This window comes from Lemur catta, chromosome 1, assembly GCF_020740605.2.
Source record: "Lemur catta isolate mLemCat1 chromosome 1, mLemCat1.pri, whole genome shotgun sequence".
In the NCBI taxonomy this organism is placed as follows: domain Eukaryota; kingdom Metazoa; phylum Chordata; class Mammalia; order Primates; family Lemuridae; genus Lemur; species Lemur catta.
In genome coordinates, this window is record NC_059128.1 from 40,047,300 (window position 1) to 40,069,124 (window position 21,825).

At 39.2% G+C, this 21,825-nt stretch overlaps 1 protein-coding gene across 1 annotated transcript in view; it reads right to left on the bottom strand.

Moving 5' to 3' along the window:
* Positions 1-21,825, bottom strand: part of PELI2 (pellino E3 ubiquitin protein ligase family member 2) — a 159,205-nt gene that overhangs the window by 107,948 nt on the left and 29,432 nt on the right. Inside the window, exon 2 of the mRNA XM_045566622.1 lies at positions 1,368-1,497. Coding sequence (XP_045422578.1) covers positions 1,368-1,497 — 130 coding nt within the window. The remainder of the gene's footprint in view (positions 1-1,367; positions 1,498-21,825) is intronic.

Genomic DNA, 21,825 nt, shown 5'->3' on the forward strand with positions numbered 1-21,825 from the left:
AAAGAAATGTCAACAAACAGACAAAATTATAAGGGCCACATGTATAATACCAGAACATCTTTGGCACTCATCACATGCTTCAACATTTGTTTTGGTGTCCTTCACCAAATATTTCTAGACTATAAAATCTTTCTCATATTTCCTTGACCTTCCAAGACTTTGTTGCTATTTTACCTTCCTCTTTCCTCAGAATCTTTGTGAAGCTGGATTTCCTTTGTTTTCCTTATAAAATGTCCTCTTCTCCTAAAACTTTTAGTTTATTTATCTTTCTCTAGCTTTGGCCTGTCCACCAGACATTAATCTTTCCTGTTTCCTTGGTGCTTGATATTTTCCTATCTATTTATTCCCTCATTAATGCAAGACAATCTTAATTGGTACAGTCTAACAAATTCTTTCCCTGGCACTGCCTCAGAAACAATAGGAGGTCTTTAAATAAAAACATTCTCAAAGGTGATCTATGTTGCTAACGTTGCACATAAATACCACACGTGCTTCCACAAAGCTATTCATTTTTCTTTGAAAATGGGTTTTCAGTAAAAATGGGAATCAAGGCTCTTATTAACATCCCAGATGGCTCCAACTCATGATGACCTATGTGTATAGCCACTAGCCCCATATGAAATACTTAAGGTAAATATAACTATTCCATAGAAAAAGAAACTATAATGTACAATAAAGAATTTAATTAAAGAAAAACTATAACAAATCTAATATGTAACATACACCAAACCAGACTGGAAATGCAAATTTCTCCTTGACCTATGTATCAGAAAACAAATAAAATAATCCTTTTAAAAAATGTAGCATTTTATTGACTTCAAACCTAAAAGAAGTAAAATGTATAGTGACTTATGTCACTTAGCTCTGTTTACTTACTGCCTTTCTAATAATCACACAAATTGAATTCCATGTACATGTAGATTGTGCGAAAATACCTACTGCACTCAACAGAAGGAAAATAACAAATCTTCATGAGGTTTAAACCAAGACAACACAAGAACTTCTTAGGATAAAGAACATCATGTATCTTTCAACTACAACTATTCTAAATTGATAAATGTTAGTTGCTTTATATCCTAAAGCAGTGGTTCATAACAGAGCAGATTTTACTTGCCCACCTGTCTCCAGGAGACATTCCGCGATGTCTTGAGACATCTTTGGTGGTTAACAACTATGCAGGCGAGCAGGGTGCTACTGGAATCCAGGGGTCAAGGCAAGAGGTGCCGCTAAACATCCCACAGCACAGCCCCTCACCACAAAGAGCTAGCCAGCCTCAGTTGGTCTGAGAAACTGCCCTACGTGAGAGCAACTGAAGGAGTCACCATGAGTAACTGTTTGCCAAGGCCCGCCCAATTCTGCCAACCTACCTTGGATGCCTGGGGCGTGGATATCACATGGACCGTGCTGGGTCTGACACCATTTGCCTTGGGCCGCTTATAGAGAGCAAACCTGCTTTTCCTCCGTCCTCGGTCTCCATTAGGTAAAGCACCATTGTACCTAGAAAGAGGGATGAAAGGGTTCATTTATTGGCAGATTTTGAAAGTTTTAAGCATCAAAGTTAGAGGGAATAAAGAAAAGACAGGAATGGTCATAAAGAATTGCCCACTAACACCCCCAAAAAGTAAAGGGTTGCAAAACAGACTAGAGCTATAATGAAATTCAAATCACTTCCAGAAACTTAATTTAAGAGCGATGTGTAAGTATAGGTTGCCTATTCTATCTACAAAGTCAGACTCTTCATATCTTTTTGGAAAGAGATGGAGTATAAATAAACTAATGAGTACTCTGCACAGGCTGTATTAGCGCTGGCTCAATTCAGCCAGCACCATTCTAATGGACCCCAGAGAAACACTTGAGAAATATTTTTAAATGAACTAGTTAGAAAATAGCATACTAATTAAACCTCATCTCTCACTTTTAAATCATGTTAATGTTGTCTGTAGGATCTTTATTTGTAAAAAGACCAAGTTTAATTACTTGCTTTCTGAAAGTTCTGAATTGTCTACATTCATCCCCATTTCTGTCTGAACCCTACACTGTTGGGTTAGCAAAAAATAGCCTGCAGAAATTAAATACTTTTGTTAGCAAAAATTAGCTCGTAAAAAATATACATATAAGTTTTAGCCCACAAACTGTCAAATAACTTAAAAGTCATCTAGGAAACATACAGTGTCCTTAAGCAGATTTCCTGTATTTAGCTAACACCAGTGGTTAGAAGAAATGCAGGATTACAGTTAGCATTTCAATTTCCAACTGTATTTTCTAACTCTGGATTAATTGGCCCTGTATGTTCTTACTGCTGTCCCATGTTGCCACACTGACACAACTATTCTCTGCCTCCACCTTGGCAAAAACTCTTTTCAAGAATAAAAACTAAAAGAAGGGAAGGAAATCATTTAAAGTTTACATGGATAAATACGACTGCTCCAAGGTTCCCTCAGAACACCAAAGTTAGGGGACAAGGCTAGTGGCTTATGCCTGTCCTAACTGTCTTGTCCAGCGGACCCCTGGGACTTCTCCGGCTACACTAAACAAAAGAGAGTGGCTGGAGAGGGGGCACGGGGGTGTGAGGCCCACTAGAGAACAGCAGAAGTTGTAACAAAGGGGTTTTGCGTGTTTGTTTTACCAGTCAAGTCATAGCTACAGTCTGACAATGGTTTTAGATTATCACCGGAAGTCATTCCCACTGTGTTTTTCATCTGTTTTCATTTCCATTACCAAAGAATGTCAGCTATATAAAAAATGTCTCTCAAATAAAAAGATAATTTATTTCAAGTCTTATTCCTCTCTTTTTCTCAGGCAAGATCAAAATAATGTACATAATTTTCTTAAACATATTTGTGATCACTACTATAAAGTATCCATGAGTCAACAACCATTACAATCCCAGTTTGTTTTAATACATTTCCCCATCACTTAAATCAAGATGAACGTTCTATATTAAAGGAAACATATGTGAACCAATTAAAGTCAGGATTGTAAACAACTGAGAGGAACATTTTCACTACTGTGGACTAGAGACAATGAGCACAAATCTGGCAAGGCTTTCCATGCCCTCGCTTTTAACCAGCTCTGTACTGCATCTTTCTCTCAACCACACGCTCCTGGTCAAGACACCTGGCCCAGTAAGGGTGTGGCGGACACTTCTTAGGCTATCTGCTCACAATTATACTGTCTTCTCTGGAATTTACTCCTTCACTCCCAAAGGTGAGCCCCGCTACCATGGCTGAATGCAGCGGCCATGCCAGCATCCTCCCCACCACCCTGGAGCTGATTGGCCAGAGGTTGACATCTGGCCCAAGCTGGCCAATGACATTCTCATCCTAGAAAATACAAAGCTGGAACAGAGAGATAGCCATCCATTCTCTGTCGGTGACTAGAGCTGTAAAATGTAAACACAGGGGCTGCGGGGATGTCACCGTCTGTTACATGGCCAAAGAAGCAGACAAAGTGAAGAATGAAGCAGATTAACAGAGACAAGCAGCAAAAAGAAATGGAAAGAGGATCCTGAAGGGTTCTATTGGCCAGAGGTACTCTTACCCTTCTTTATGAAATTCTTTTTAGTTTCAACTAACTCAGGTTGCTTTCTACTACTTACAACCCAAAAGCCATATCTAATATAAAGGGGAAAAAAACAGAAATGTCAACTTGAACACATGCAGCGACATTTTAATTTAAACTGCCTGAGCACAGATGCACAGATATTGCAGGTTAAGCAAATAATAAGCCAATCTATTTACAGACTGCCTCCTTACTTAACACATCTAGATGAAAAATCCTGTTGGAAATAATTACGGTAGTAGTGGAAAAGCCAGTGTCAAGATAGACAAGTTTCTAATTAGGTTAAGCTACATGGTCATTCATTCAACATTTATAATGCCAAGTACTAGAGCTACAATGATGAATATCAGCTTCCCTGCCTTCACAGAACTCTCCGCTTAGGAGAGAAAGGCACAAAACCAAGTGTGGTACAATACACAAATAACAAGATGCGCTAATAGCACAGAGCACACAGGAAGAGGCACTGTGGAAGGCTTCGTGGAGCAGGCACTGCTTGAACTGTCTTAAAATCTCAGCAAAATGACTAAATGGCAGTACAGGGCAACAGCATGTACAAGGCCAGCAGGACTACAGGTGGTTTAGTACTGCGGAGAGCACAAAGTTCAAGAGGAGAAGGAGTAAGGGGCAAGGAGGGTAAAAGGCAGGGGCTGGATTCTACCAGCCTGGAGCTCCACAGGGGCACAGCTTTTCACCTGAGGGGACTGGGAGCCTGGTGAGAGTTAAGTGAATGGCTGCCATGATTGGGAACAGAGAGTGAGGGCTAGGGCAGCACAGCATGGGATGGACTAGAGGCAAGATGATCAGACAGGAGAGCCATCATAGCCACAAGGGGGCATGGAGTGGGCTGAATGGTGGCCCCAAAAAGACATGTCCACATCCTAGATCCTGTGAATGTGACCTTTTGGAAAAGGGGTCTTTGCAGATGTAATTAAGGATCTCAAGATGAAGTCGCCATGGATTACTGGTGAGCCCTAAATCCAACGGCAAGTGTCTTTGTAAGAGACACACAGGGATAGAGAGGAGATGACCATGTGGACATGGAGGCAGAGACTGGAGATATGAAACACCCAGAGCCACCAGAAGCTGGAAGAAGCAAGGAAGGACGCTCCCCTTCAGAGGCAGCATGGCCCTGCTGACAGCCTGATTTCACACTTGTGGCCTCCAGAACTGTGGAGAATAAATATCCTCATTTTAAGCCACCAAGTTCAAGGTATTTGTTATGGCAGCCACAGGAAACCATAAAGGCTTAAACCAAAGCAGCAATGGTAGAAACAAGTTGGAGGACTAGAGAAAAGCCTTAGAGTTGTTTTCAATCTGAAGTGAACATCAGAATCACCCGGGAAGCTTTACAAAAACATGGGCACCTATGTCCCAAGAGCTTCTGACACAGTAAGTTCGGGAAGGGGCTCTGGGTCTGCATTTCTGCAAAGCTCCACAGGTGATGCTTACACACAGCCACAGTCAAGAACCCTGGTTTTAAAGCAACATTAACAGTACTTTGTAACCTGTTTGGATGCACAGGGTGACAGACAGATGAAGAGAAAATCATATAGACTTCTGGCCTGGCCAGGTTGAAGGATTATAATAGAAACAGGTAGAGGAATTACAGGGACATGTAGGAGAAGATGTGTAGGTGGCAACTGGATAGATAGGTCTGGAGGTCCATACAAGTTATAGAGCTGGGGGCCTTCACCATGCAGGTGGCAGTTCAGATCATGACAACAGATGGAAGGCTGGGACAGAACCTGGGAAAGGATACTTTTTAAGGAAACAACTCTTAGTCACAGGCAGGAGGACCAGGACCAGAGAAAGATATATTACCAAAGATAAGAGAAGGCACAATTTCAACAGTGTTTAATCAGTTAAGAGGTCAGTTTAGAGAATGAAAATGCACAACCATGATTTGGAAAAGAATGGGTCATTGGTGACCTCACCCATCTTCAAAACAAAGCAAAACAAGCAAATGTCTCCAACCCTAAGCCTCGCTCTGAGCCTCCACACACATTCCCATCTTCTCACGAAGCCAAGAATCTTGAAAAGTACTCCACACCCATTATCCCACTTCCAACACTTGCTGGCTTTTCAGTCCACTATCATCTGATGTTTGCCCCTGAATCTAAAAGTACATTTGATCCTGTGTCATAACACCCACCACACCATCCAACCTTCCCTCTTTAAAGTCTCCCAGTGGTGCCCCTATCAAGGAACCCAGGTGGCAGATTGAAGAGGGCTACTTCTCCCACTGAGAGGTGGAGTCTAATTCCTCGCTCCTTAAATATGGGCTGGCCCTAGTGACTTGCTTACCAACAGGATGCAGAGGAAACGATCCTCTAAGACTTCTAAAGCCAGGTGTGAAAAAACCTTGCAGCTTCTGCCTAGGTCTCCTGGGAGCCCAGAGCTGCCCTGTAAAAAACCCAGCTACCGTGGGACCACCACGCCGAGGAGGCCATACATAAGCACTCCGGTCAGCAGTCCCAGCTGAGTCCAGCCTTCTAGCCATCCAGCTAAGGCACCAGACATGTGAGTGAAGCCACCATGGACTCTGTAGACCAGCCCATCCATCGGCTAACCACCACCAGGTGACATCAGCTAACATCACCTACGGCAGAACTGCCCAAACTCCTGACACACAGAATTGTGCAATAAATAACATGGTGCTTGTTTCAAGCCACTAAGTTTTGGGGTAGTTGGTTATATAGCAATAGATCCTGGAACAACAAGCTCCAAACCCTTCAGCATAGTCTTCTTTCCTCCCCTGCTTTACCGGTACCCAATCTATCTCAAGTCCAGCACTGTCTCCTTCTGAAAACTATCACCAAATCTTCCTGTCTCCCCTTCCCGCCCACCATCTGGCCCCTCAGACACCTAGGGAATGTGAGTTCCAAGACAGTGGGGCTTTCTGTCTCTCTGGCATCAGGGATACACAGTAGGCACTGAAAACCTCCAAGCCAGCTAGATGACAAAAGGGCCATTACCTTAGTCCATTTTGTGCTGCTACAACAGAATACCTGAGACTGGGAAATTTATTAATATAAAGAACAGAGATTTATTTCTTACAGTTCTGGAGGCTGGCAAGCCCAAGGTCAAGGGGTCTGCATCTGATGAGGCCTTTTTGCTGCATCATCCCATGACAGAAGGCAGGAGGGCAAGGGAGCACAAGTGTGAGAGCAAGCAGGAGATCAAACTCATCCTTTTACCAGGAACCTACTCTTCAGATAACGGCATTAATCCATTTATGAGGGCAGAGCCCTCATGACCTAATCACCTCTTAAAGGTCCTACCTCCCAATGTTGTTGGATTGGGGATTAAGTTTCCAACACATGAACTTTGGGGGGCACATTCAAACCATAGCAACCGTCTTTTGTATAGTGGAGTAGAACCCAGACATAAAGACAAAATTCTGCTTGCAAAGGCAAAAAGTTACCGTCCCATGAAAGAAGGTCAGAATGTTCCCTGGCCTTGCAAGCTTTTCAGCCAATAAGTTTGTATGAATAAAATGTCCAAGTGCTGCTGACATACCTGTTTCAGCTGCTGAACAGGGGTATTTCAATTCAAACCCACAAGATGGCTTTCAAGCTTCACTTTTTTTTTTTTAAATTTTGGAGACTTAAAAACATCCATTTGTTTAGTAAATGTGTGATGAAAATTTAATTCTTCATATGTGCAGAGCAAATAGTTGGTCTTAATAGTAAAGGTATTTGGAAGCTATAAAGGATAATAAAAACACTGTGTAAAAAACCTCACCAAGTAATAAAAGGTTTTCCTTGATTTATAGTTTAACGTTCACATCTTAATGTGAATTAATAACATTTGTTGTGCACTTACTATGTGCCAAGAAACCCTGTGAAAGAGGCATTATTACTTCTAGTAGACAGAATGGTTGAAACAACACAAACTTATACAGCTAGGCAGGCAGAACCCCAAGCTACACCCAGTTTTGTTTGATTCCAAATTTCATACTCTTTCCAGTAGACAAAACTGACAATTTTAAAATTCAAGGAAATTCCTGGCATACAACACAATGATATAGTCTTGAAAAGATGCCTGCCACCTAAAAATAGATTTGTCAAAAAGAATTTTATATGGGAAACAACAGCAAGAGAGAGGGTGCTAGGGGCTCCCAGTAACATTTTGGAAACTAAATCTAAAAGTACATTTGATCATGTGTCATTACACCCAGCACAACATCCAACTTTCCCTCTTTAAAGTCTCCCAGTGGTGAACCTATCAAGGAAACCAGTGTGGCAGATTAAAGAGGGCTGCTTCTCCCACTGAGAGGTGGAATCTAATTCCCCTCTCCCTAAATCTGGGCTGGCAACTTAACTCTCACAGCAACATCCACCTGCAATGGAAAAGAGATGTGGGCTCCACAAGTGGAGACATCACCAGCATCAAATGATCACATTCCAGAGGCAGCAGCTTTTCATTACAGACTGAAGGCTCCACCCTCCTTCCAAAGCAACCTCTCTCATCTCTGTCACTTGCACCAATAAACTGCAAGCAACTACTGTAACTAAAGTAGACTGTGCAGGGCAGATTAACAAGACATGACATCGGAGACAAGAGCCTGGAAGGTGGGGCCCAGAATCTGATAGAACCCTGCAGCATGGCACCTATCCTGAGGCAGCTCACATTAGCTCACCACATGAATGCACTATTGCAACTGTATGTAAGAAAATGCACATAAACCAGTAAGTGCCTGATGTTGATTTTACATAATTACAGTCCCAACTCCCTTATTACTTAGCCTATCATACATGCAAGGACTTCCTCTGACCCAATAGACCATAAAGCCCAGGACACAACAATGTTTATTTCTCTGTGCCTAAGAAAGGCTGTGTATAGGAGAGTCTCATAAAACAAACAGATCTTGATTTCTAACCAGAGAACTAATTATGGCAGCATCATACCAGTCTATTCCCTTTGGAGATAACCTGCTGCAGCTTTGTAAACATCAACTCATTTAGAACGTCTTCCTGGGCTTGGCTTACTATGGAGATTCTCAAGTCCCCATTTTCAGTTGGACGTGGTCTTTGCTCCAGGTAGCTATTTAAGACCTATCAAATATGAATATGAATTTCATATATATGTGTATATATATTTTTGGGGTTTTTTTTTTTTTTCACTCAAAATGCATCAAGTGAAGTGCATATGTCATTTCGGGCCCAGGGCTGGGTGCTAAGGAGCTGAGGATACAAAAAGACACCCTGTCACCTGACAGACTTCAGCTGGGTGACAAGACAGTCAAGGTAAAGGATATAAAACAACACTCATAAATGCTAACGAAAGTGAGTCAGAAAACACAATGGGAAAAAAAGGAATCAGAACAGTAAGAGTTGAATTAGGATGCTGCCCTGGTGTCTCTGAAGGCCTGTTCATTATACTGGCATGTCCTATACATGTGACTCCAGTCTTCTATACCAGACCTCAGTGACAGCACAAGTTGATCTGTTTATCTTACAATATTTGTACCGGCTGCTCTTTGGGAAGTTTCCTATTCCTTTGCATATCCCCCTTCACCTCTGCACGGCTCAATAAAACAAGTTACCACGCTGGTGTGGGAATGATGACAGTGGTCCCAGGATCACCAGGCAGGATTCTAGCTCCAGCTCTAGCTGATGCTGTAAACTCATCTGAATCATAACTAAGATGGGCCTCAGTTTCCTCAGCTCCACAAAAAGCAACACAAAATTACAAATTCAATTTTAAAAAGAGATTCCCAAACCTTTTTCAAGCATTTTGATTCAATATGGACACAGCAGGCATTTCATCCAACTAAAATACCAGCACCCTGTCTAAGCAGGTAAAGACTGTCATTGTTATTTTAACCACTGGCTTTTATATACTCCTACAGTGTATAAAAAAACTCCCAAATCTTTATGCCAACTGAAATGTGGCAGTTACACTTTCAGGTAACTTTTTCTTAAGGTTTTCTAGCTTTCCCATGCCAAAATATTTCCCAAGGCTAAATATTAAAAGTTCTTTATATCAGGAACACAGTACTACAACCACGTTCAGTGGATTTTAACCCGCTCTTCCTGCATTTGCACACCCACACACTCTCACCTGCCCCCAGAAGGGGACACCTGGTGTAGAAAGGAGGACTGCATGCTGGCTCTACTGGCAATCCCACACATAACCGTGTGAGTCCCTTTGCTTCTCAAAGCTTGTTCCCTTCTCCATGAAGTATTATAATTGAATAATACAATAGAAAAGTATAACATTCTACAGTTTGGGCTCTGGGACAGTGTGGTGTTGGGAGAGGAGAGCAGAATCAACCAGCTGCCAAGAGGCCTCGAATGACTCCAGCCTCAGCACTAAGCTACACCAACTCCTGGGCAAACACCGGGCTCCCTCCTGACTTTATTCAAGCCCTGTTGGTTCTGAAGGTCAAACTTCCCTACCTCTTCCTCCAACCAGACCACACCGGAAAAAGAATATGCAAAGCAAATCCAGTCTACCTAAAACACAAAGGAATTGTTTAAGAAAAAAATTATGTATTATCTAATATTTATCTGTTTGCTTTTTTGGAGTCTTTCTCCTCCCTTTTTTCACTTCAAATAGGTACTGTCACTGAATCATACAAGACAATTTTCTTACTGTAGTGAATCTTTGATTTTTTGAGCATTACTGGAGGGCAGAGCATTTTTACTGACCATTTGAAGATATTGGGCAAAGTGCCAAGAATAGGGAAGGCTATTTATGTTACCCTTAAAGACAATTTCTTTAAGATTGCTTCTTTTATTCTGCTGTTGGCTCCAATACTCTAAAATACCTCCGATTAAGTACATATTATTATTAGCACTTTATGTCACAGAATTTTTTTACCCCATGGGTAAAAATTATTCTTTAAGTATTGCCCTGCAGTAATTTTGATTCCCAAAAGAAAATATCACACCAAGAGAAAAAAAACAAAGTTCAGCAGGAAATGGATTTGATATAGTACATGATTTATACAACTTAAGAACTACCAGGTAAAGATTTATTATTACACCTCATTCTTGAGTTAATGTCATCTTATACTCCACACTTCTTTACATATTTCACCAATTTATAATTTTAAGAAACAGATTAAATCCCGTATATTCCTTTTTCATCACTTTAACATTTGCCTATTTCAGCTTCTCATCATCAAAATTAAGACAGTCAGGTCCTTCAATTGCATGTAGCAGGCTGAAATACTGGTCTCAATCCCTCACTCCTCCCTGAACACATGCCCTCTGAGTTGTACAATCACTTTGTAGTTCCAGGTCGCTTCCTTCCCTGGGACTTTGGGTTAAGCCACGTGACTTGCTTTGGGCAATGGATGGGATGCAAACAAACATAAGGCAAATGGGACTGAAGTGTGCTTGGCAATTGGGATTATCCTCTGGCGCCTGTGCTGTGGCCATTGGAAGAACACGTTCGGCTAGCCTGCCGTGCCAAGGAGAATGAGAGACACCTGGAGAAGGCCCAAACCACATAAACACAGGGTGAAGCAAAGCCACTCCACCACAGCCTAAAGCACAGTCTCCTCAACCAGCCCACAAATTCATGAAAATAAACAATTATTTCAAGTCACTGAGTTTTGGGATGATTTGTTACACAGCACATATGGCAGTAATTAACTGATATGCTGCATTTCAAAGGCAAAGTAACTTAAGCAGCTTCCTCAGTACCTAAAGACTCTGGGGTAAATATACATAAAATATCAAATATATACCCTTAGGTTTTATATATAAGGAATACTCTTTCATTCAGAAGGAAGAAGTCTAAAATTAGAGATAATTTCAAATGCAGCCCTTCTTAAATTGGATGTAAGAAAATGAGATTCTTTAAATGCATACATAGTAAAGAAAGATGGTAATATTAAATTGTATGTATTTTATTTTCCTCTTCAATTAATCATTACGCCCATTAAAATCTGTGGTCCCTCAATTAAGCCAAATGTGTATGCACAAAGGTCTTACTCTCTAATAATCAAAAATAGACATAAAAGAATTAGGAAAAATTACTAATTATTTGGCAAAACACGGATTCTTTAAAAATCTGTTTATACACAACTTCTATAGCAAGAAGCCTCTAAAAAATGAGAATCTCAAAGGCTGCCTAAAAATGAGAAGTATCTTAAACTAGCATTGGCCCTATCATCTAACATGAATTAAGCTACGGGCATTTCAAATAAAGAAACTTAACAGTACAAAGATTTGATTACTGGCCAAAGTTTGAGAGTAAGTATTAAAGTCATAAATTGAAATTAACATTGGAAACTACTCTGTATCCTAACTATACTTAACTACTAAAATAATTTTTCTAATCTCTTTTCCTTTAAAATTTCATGGCATGCATTTCTTACTATTCCTAAAAGAATCACATTAACATAGGTTAATACTTTTAGAGTATGCATAGAGAATTTTTAGAAATTACTAGAAATACAGATATGCCAGAGCAAGCAAATTCAGCTTTGAACATTACTGGGCAACCTCTGAACAAATTACTTCCTAAAGAGATATTTAACTGCTATTGTATACAAAATCAAATTCTCAAAGTTAGTTTTTACAGAATATTTTGGCTTTGTTCAATTACCCATGGCAGAATTTGGGGGGTGGTGGGAGTGATTTTATACCAAAAATAAATACTTTTTAATGAGCTACAATGCATAAAATCATTCATAGCTTTATAGGACACATACTGATACTACACGGATCTACTCGCTTTTCTATAGCCTTTTTTTGTTGTGTTTTTGTTTTGAGACAGAGTCTCGCTCTACTGCCCAGGCTAGAGTGCCATGGCATCAGCCTAGCTCACAGCAATGTCAAACTCCTGGGCTCAAGCAATCCTCCTGCCTCAGCTTCCTTCCTGAGTAGCTGGGACTACAGGTGTGCACCACCACACCCAACTAATTTTTCTATTTTTTGTAAAGACTAGATCTTTTTCTTGCTCAGGCTGATCTCAGAACTCCTGGCCTCAAGCAATCCTTCCTCGTGGGCCTCCCAAGGTGCTAAGATTATAGGCACGAGCCACTTTCCTATAACTTTTCTAAGGAAGATTTTTCTATTTCTAGAACACTTACATACAATATTAGAAATATAAATGTATATAAAATCAAGTTTATTTCAAGAAATAGAAGCACTTTCTACAGCTGCATTTTCTAACTGCAAAGTGGTAGTAGGTGAATCAGGTCAATTACACAAAAGTGTTTCTGAGCCTCTAAGTAGTAAATGATATTTGTCACAACCAACTCTTCAGTGCTACAGAAGCATGTTACCTATACTGGGTTTGGTGCATTGACCCACCCACTGGCTGCAAAAAGCAAAGGGGGGGGAGGAAGGTGTCCTTCAGACTTACCATGAAAATACATAAATACACTAACTTGTCAATTATCACAAATATTAATAACATTATATTTATGTGGCTGCTAGAAGTCAGTCAACAGCCATGTACATAATCTGAATACAGGGAGTACATTATCAAAAATTCAAGAATCAGAACATATCAAAGGTTCTCCCCCCAAATCTCCCAATTTACAAATTCTTGAAATGTTAATAAGATTCTCAGGAAATTTCCAGCCCTATTCAGAGAAGCACAGTTTGAAAGCTACAAATGACTTCATACTGTGAATCAGTATATCTATAATATGTCAAGTGAAGAGGCTCCGCAAGGTCACACAGCCAATCAGCAGAAGGATCCTGAATTCTAGTTCAATTCTGCTCTCTGGATTTCTAGAATTTGACAGTTTTTGGACACTATGTTTTTGAAAGAGTTTCCTGGAATAATGCCAGGGCTAGAAGACATTCTCAAACGCCATCTCTCTGTTTGAAGATTTTTTTTTTTTTCTCTAACTAGTAATTAAGAAAATGTCCTACTGCCTTTTAAGGGAAAGGAAACATTCTAGCATTAAAAAATATATTTTGCTTGGCATTGAAGCATTTTCTCTAGGGACACATTTTGGAATTTACAATGTAAGTTACTTACAAAGTATGATTCACCTACAAAAATTCACTTCATAAACAACTTCCAGATTCAGACATATTACAGATACTGGAAAGGCATCTGATAAAATTCTTTGCTAATCCAGATTAACGCTGAGAGCAAAGAATTAAAAAAATTTCCTTCACATAACTATTTAAAGATATAAGTATTTATATTCAAAATCAGAAACAAAATAAGAATGTTTACTATTACCAGTTTTACTAAACACGGTTATAAAAGTTCTAGCCTAATCAATTAAACTGAAGTAGAAATAAGAGGTATTAACTGTCAAAAAAAAGAAGATATAGAACCAGTATTGGTGCTGCAATAATTAAAATAATGTATTACATGAGAAGGAAAACCACAAGCAAGTAGAACGGAAGAGATCCCTCAAAAATAAGCCCTTGAATATATAAGAAAGTAATGCAAGATGAAGAGCTGCCTACCAGTCAATAAGAAAGAAATTGGATCATTCACTCAATTGTGCTGGGGAAACTGAAGCTACTTTGAATAAAAAAAAAAAATTGTTTAGAGCTTCATTTACATTCTAAAACACAATAAATTCTAAAATACTCAAAAGAAAAATGTGAATAGTCATAAAATTAAAGACGACAACAAAGTTGATTATTTATCCTATCCCTGAATCAGGAATAATGTTCTAAACATAAAAGCAATAAAAAAATTACAAAAAAGATCAATAAACTTATACATGTAAAAATCTGAAACTTCTACATATCAAAAATCATAAAATTACACATCCAACAAAACTAGAAAAAATATTGGCAATGATATGAAAAAAGCCTACTATCTTTAATAAGAAAATGTTTTTACGAACAAAGGAAACAATAAAGACATCCCCATTAGATAATATAGTAGAAAAATGGGCAAAGAACATGAACAGACATCTCACAGAGAAAAAAATAACAATGGCTAGGAAACATTTTTAAAAATGTTTAATCTCATCAGTAATCAAAAAGTGCAGATTAAAGCAAGATTTCATTATTTGCCAATCAAATCACCAAACTATGTTCAAATGACACAGTACTCCAATAGACCACTGGTGAGGATGTTAATTACTACAATCTCTCCAACAATTTAGCAACATGTATCAACACCCTTATAAAAGTATTCATGTACTTTAACCCAGTAATTTTAATTTTGAGGGATTCATAATTTTGAAATGTAAGTCAAGTTTTATGCACAACGATGTTAACTATGTCACTGTTTATAATTTAAAAATGCAAATAACATAAATCTTCAATAATAATGGATTAAGTAGATTGTATAATTCTACATGATAAAATTATATTTACCACAGATTCTTTTTTTTTTTTTTTTTAATTTCAGCTCATCATGGGGTTACATAAGTTCAGGTTATATACATTGTCCATGGCCCGCCCATCCCCCTGAGTCAGACCCTCAAGCGTGTTCATTCACCAGACAGTGCGCCTGGCACTCACCATGTAGTCATACCTCCATCCCCTCCCCCCAGCCCCCACCTCCCCGAGTCAGCACCTTCAAGCATGACCATTCCCCAGACGGTGCGCAACGCACTCATCGTGTAGGCATACATCCATCCCCTCCCCCCACCCCCCACCCCCCGTCTCAGTCTGATATCTAATTGGTACCCTTCCCTGATGTGCATTTAGGTGATGATCAGGGAAACCAATTTTCTGGTGAGTACATGTAATGCTTGTTTTTCCATTCTTTGAATACATCACTTAATATAATGGGTTCCAACTCTCTCCAGGAGAACCAAAGCGATGTCGTATCATCGTTATTTCTTATAGCTGAGTAATACTCCATGGTATACATATACCACAGTTTACCAATCCATTCGTGGATTGATGGGCATTTGGGTTGTTTCCACATCTTTGCAATTGTGAATTGTGCTGCTATAAACATTCAGGTACAGGTGTCTTTGTTGTAGAATGACTTTTGTTCTTCTGGGTAGATGCTCAATAATGGGATTGTTGGATCGAATGGTAGGTCTACCTGAATCTGTTTAAGGTATCTCCATAATGCTTTCCACAGGGGTTGCACTAGTTTGCAGTCCCACCAGCAGTGTATGAGTGTTCCTGTCTCTCCGCATCCACGCCAACATGTGTTGTTTTGGGACTTTTTGATAAAGGCCATTCTCACTGGAGTTAAGTGATATCTCATTGTGGTTTTGATTTGCATTTCCCTGATGATTAGGGACGTTGAGCATTTTTTCATATGTTTGTTAGCCATTCTTATATCTTCTTTTGAAAAATTTCTATTCATGTCCTTTGCCCATTTTTTGATAGGGTTGTTTGATTTTTTCTTGCTGATTTTCCTGAGTTCTAAATAGCTTCTTGTTATCAGACCTTTATCTGATGTGTAGTATGTGAAAATTTTTTCCCATTCTGTAGGCTGTCTGTTTATTTTCATGACTGTTTCTTTGGCTGTGCAGAAGCTTTTTAATTTAATCAGGTCCCATTCATTTATTTTTGTTGTTGCTGTGATTGCCTTAGGGCTTTTCTTCATAAATTCTTTGCCTAGACCAATGTCTGTAAGAGTCTTTCCTACATTTTCTTCTAGAATTCTAACAGTTTTCCCCCTAAGATTTAAGTCTGTTAGCCACCGTGATTTGATTTTTGTGAGAGGTGAAAGCTGTGGGTCCTGTTTTAGTCTTCTACATGTGGCTATCCAGTTTTCCCAGCACCATTTATTAAATAAGGAATCTTTTCCCCGGAGTATGTTTTTGTCTGCTTTGTCAAAGATTAGATGGCTATATGAGGATGGTTTTATGTTTGGATTTTCTGTTCTGTTCCATTGGTCTGAGTCCCTGCACTTGTGCCAATACCAAGCAGTTTTAATAATCACAGCTTTGTAGCATAGTTTGAAGTCTGGTAAATTAATACCTCCCATTTTGTTTTTGTTGCTTAAAATTGCTTTTGCTAAACGGGGTCTTCTCCGGTTCCACACAAAGTGTAGAATTATTCTTTCTGTATCTGTGAAAAATGATGTTGGTAATTTAATAGGGATTGCATTGAATCTGTAGATAACTTTGGGCAGAATAGTCATTTTAACAATGTTGATTCTTCCGATCCACGAGCATGGTATGGTTTTCCACCTATTTATGTGTTCTACCACAGATTCTTAATAGCAATGAAAAAGGATTATATAAACCAAAGGTATCATCTCTAACATGTTAAAAATATTTAATATACATAGGAAAAACTAAAATAAATATAAAAAATATTAACAGTGGTTGCTAGACATTAGAATTGTGTGACTTAATTCTTATATTTTTTTATCTTCTAAATATCTATATTGGGGGTGTATTTCTTTAAATCCAAATTAAGCATTTTTAGAAGTATATATTTTGTTAAAGAAGGTGCCTTCATTGTTTTAATTTCTAATGGTACAGTATTACTCCATTTAGATTTGAAACAAGACCCAGAAATAAAATCAACCTTTAGGATGAGAAGGGGATTTAAATTTATACTCTGTAGAAGGGCACCATGCATCTAAACTATTTAATGGCTACATTCACGAACACCATTTCTGCATGGATTATCATTGGCACACAAATAGAACTAGGTTTTTAAAGATGCATAGTGATGACCTCATTTAAATATACAACACAGTTGAGGTAGCTGTTACTCTACAAAAAACTCTTTGCTCCTACCATTATCGTACTTTGTTTTTTAAATTAAAAAAAAATCCCAAGTTTTCTGCTTCTATACCACAGATATTCTTGACATGTATATATTTAATTCTTGCATAGAGAATCTTAGCCAGATTTTTAACTTACGTAATTTATCATTAGAGTACAAAACTGGTTTCTAGGGCCTGAAGACACATTTTTGAAAATTGTAAATCTTTTCTGAACCAATTCCTGGAAGAAGAGAATTGTCAATAGCACTAATCAAGCAATGTCAGACTTCCCTTCCTCTCACCAGTGACCATCTTCCTGATACTTTCTCTCTCGATGAAAAGGATATTAAACTTTATCTTTACACTTGACTCTAACGACAAAGAAGAGCAGGAACTGCAGGCAACTCAGAGATAGATCAGGATTTCTCATACTGCCAAAACCAGCATATACGGAATCCTGTTTTCAAGAATGGTTATAGCAGCGCTACTCATAACAAGCCTGTAAGCCAAAAAAGTTCAAGAATTTGTGAACTAAACAAAATTAAGCAGGCTTTTTTTCTATCATTCTTCTCATGGCTTTTAAAAGAAAATGCTAATATATCTATGAATCTCCAAGTGGAAGACACAACCTGCAATATTCCCAAATTTACCTGACCTACCACCCTACGATCATCACACGTGCACAACCATTCCTGGAACAGAGCTCGGAGCACAGTCTGGACTGCCAAGGCAGGTGTGTGTACATGCAGTCCCAAGAAGCCCACTACATTACTACAAAGACACAAGATAATGTCTTGGAGCAAAAGCAGGAGTTAGAAATAACTGGATTGTATACTTCCTACTTTCTCACTAATATACATATTCTAACCGACAACTAGAAATGAATTTCTTATGTGAAACTTCACTTTACAGCCATCTTTTTACAAATATATCTACCATAAGAATTATAATAACATTATAATTATAAACTAATACACTAATAGTTATAAATTATTTCCCTTAATTTGATTTCTTGGTATATCAAGGACAAGCTACAGTGAAAGAAGAAATAGAAAAGAAAAACTGAGAGTTCAAAACCACAAACATAGATGATAAACTTTTCTCATACTGACCCAAGGGAGGCCTAAACAAAACCTACGCAGGACAGACTTAGGTGGAGCTTAAACATTCCTGGAACTTACAGTAACTATAATAAGTCTGTGGCTACCCAGAAACCTCAGAAAATGAGGCAGGCAGGGGAGTCCCAGTCAATGGTTTTCCTCCCATAAAAAGACTGTTTATTGTCCCTCAATACTTATTCTCCCTTCTTCCTTTTAGTAAAATAATAATCACAATCACTAACATTTATATAATGATTCCTTTGTATCAAGTCTTATCCTGAATGCTTTATATATATTATCTTAATGTGATCCTCGCCTTAACCCTATGAGGTAGGTACTCCTACTAACCCCATTTTATAGACAAGAAAGCAGGCACAGAGAGGTAAATAACTTTCGCAAAGTCTGACATCCTGTAAGCAGGGCTGGAAATCTAACCAGACCATCTGAGGGAAACCCCCTCAGTTTCCCTTGCAGCTAGGTGTGGACATGCGACTGTTCGGGACAACGGGACATGACCGTAAGTGACGTATACGACTTTTGGCTCCCGTCCTCAAAGTTGGAACCACTCTCCCTGGCCCTTCTCTTCCCTGCAGACTGGACGTAGGGCAGCTTCTACAACCTGAATGAGACCAACTGCCTGTGAGCAGCAGCATGAACAGAAACTGGGCCCGTGAATGATCCTATGGACTACAGCAGCCTTGGATTGCTCCACTTTGGGCTGTTTCCTGAGAGAGGAGACATCTACTAAATTTCAGCTATATTACTTAGGGTCATTTTGTTTTGGCCCAAAACTTTGTCTTCTTAAATAAACTCTACTAATAACGTGTTGCTTAATAAAACTTGGTTCTTAGCTTTGATCCAAATAACTATAACTTATGAAATGCTTACTTGACCCTGTTCTAAGCACTTTACATGTAGCAACTCATTTAATCTCCTTAACAAACCCATGGGGGAGGCCGTGTCCACATCCCCACCCAAGAGATGAGGCACTGGGTACGTAGCCTGTTCAACACCACAGAGCTAACAAGTCACTAGGCTGAGATGAAACAAATGCTCTGACTTCAAGTCCCAGTGGAACAGGTATGTCCTACTGACTGAGGTATTACTCAAGTCATACAACATGTCTAGGAAGTACAGCCCCTTGAGAAATGTACAACACAATACAGAGTGTTATTCTTAAACAGGTCCATGTAAAACACTACAGGAACCCCAAGGTTGAAGCACCTGGGGCCAGTAAGGAAGACAAGTAAGCATGGGGTAAAGGTAAACAAGGGCCTAGAGCAAGTCCACAGAGGAGCTATCTGTAGAGCAATGCATTGGACAAACAAAAATTCACCAGGTAGGTAAGGGGAGCAGGGAGAGAGAAACAGAGTGACTACGTGGGCGAAGGCCACACGCTTAAGGCGGCCACACCGGGTACTGTGGGTGGGGGTGCACAGACAACACCGTCAGAAAACTGATCAGAAGCACTTACCTTCAATCTCATTTTTCACTTTTTCTAAGTCTCAGCTGCAAACATGACAAAGGTACTTACTTGAGCTCCTCATTTCCTTAGTTCTTAACATGTGAAAGGTAAAATCATTTAATTTCCTTAAACGTCAATCTTATCTGTAAAGCTGTACCAGATTTCTCAGGATCTAGGGTTGAAGGAACCCTGGGCATCACCTGGTCCGGCCACTCCAGTGCTGCCCCAGAATCCACTCATCTCTGAGACAGAGGGTCCACCAGCTGCCCCTCCTGGGACAGCCACCAAGGCGGCCAGCTGCGTTGAGACCCACATCCCCGTAAAGGGACCTGACAGCCCTTCAGATATTTAGAATCTTGGAAATAAGAGGTTGTAAGATATTCCCCAAGTACAATAAACACCTCAAAATATATATAAACAGATATTTAAGCATTTTTATCTAAGCATCTATGCCCAAAACAATTAGTAAATATTCCACTACTCAGAATTGTGTCACATATAGGCTAATCTGAAAAAATTATTTTTGGATAACTACTTAATGTATTTAAAAACGATTTTTTAAAAACTAAACATAAGGGTAACAGATAATGGGATCAACTATGAGATTACGTTGCATCAATCAACACGCATGGTATTCATTAAAATACATCTTCATTCTCAAACTGTTTAAATGAATTTCTTTACTTTGGCTTATACAGGGGGAAATGGTTTCCTTCAAGTTGGCATATTGGCAGTTAACACTGGATCCTCATGTTAACCACCAGACATGCCTGATAGTTACATCGTGCTTTCTGCCAGGGACTTAATCCCCACAATATTTCCTCCTTAAACTATTTTGCTTTTGAGAAGATCAAAGCACTTTACCTTATTTATCCTTACACCTGCCTTGAGAGAGAAGGTAGCAAGTATAATTATAGAGAACTAAGTTATTAAAGTTTTCCTCTTGATAACAATATTGGTAATACCTTGAAGACGACTTCTATAAAAGCCATCAACCTCACCCACAGTGTGGCTGGGCCAGTACAGAGCTAGAGGGAAGCAAGACCTGCTAAACCTCCCAGCACCACCAACAAAAGGAAGAGGGCTGGAAAGACGCAAGTTCCGTACATGGGGAGGAAAGACATTAAATGTCCTTAACAAAAGTAAAACACAAAATATTTGCATTCATCTCTAAAAGATACTTAAGCTCTTAGACCAAGAACAAAAATATAAAGCATACAATATTTTAAATAGAGATCTTAACGCCTTATTCACAGATGCTGCAAGGTGAGATAATTGGGAAGTGAACTGAGGCAATACGACTCGTGAAGGTCAGGTAAAAATTAATCTACCAGAATGACAAAAAAGACTTCACAACCATGATGTAGTTTAAAAAAAGAAAAAAAAGTAAAAGGTGGGCTCCAATCTCCAAGGAAACTGCACCATGAACCAAACGGAGAACTACTTGGTGATGAGAGACAGTCTCACATTCCTTCCCTCGCAACATTTGCTTCCTAGACTGCCATGCTCCTTCGGGCAGGCATGCTTATTTTATAAAGTGTAATTCCACATGGGATTACCCCTAGCAAATTGTAGAAATAAAAATTTCCAAAGAATGAACAGCAGCATGCAGAATATCTAACCAGAATACATAAAGCAGAACTACATATAAGAGGAAAGTTAAATAGGGAAAAGTACATTGTATGCAAAACCCTCACTTTTCAATAACCATGGATATGTGGTTTAAAGCTTATCTAGTAGGTTCACACATTTTGGCATCTAACTTCACAAGTCTTGTTTCAGTTTTCTTACAACTCTGGTTCGAATGTTTTGTCTTCACAGAAGGATGCATATATAGTAAGGCTAAAAAGGCTTAAACCCTAATATAAAGGATTTGGATAAAATATCAGTCTACGTTTTCTAAGCATGAGAGCTCTTGATTATTGGAACAAGTAACCTTAAAACCCCTTCACTCAGTGAATAGGTTTGGGTCTCCTGTTGCTGAAAGGCACAGTTCCCCGCACGCTTCCTCCAGTGTTCATGGACAGCTCCTCACTTCCCCCAAGTATCTGCCACTCCCACCCTGGTTAGCCCAGACTCCTTTTCCCTCCTCATCTGCCAATCATTGTTGAGTGTGCACTTGGT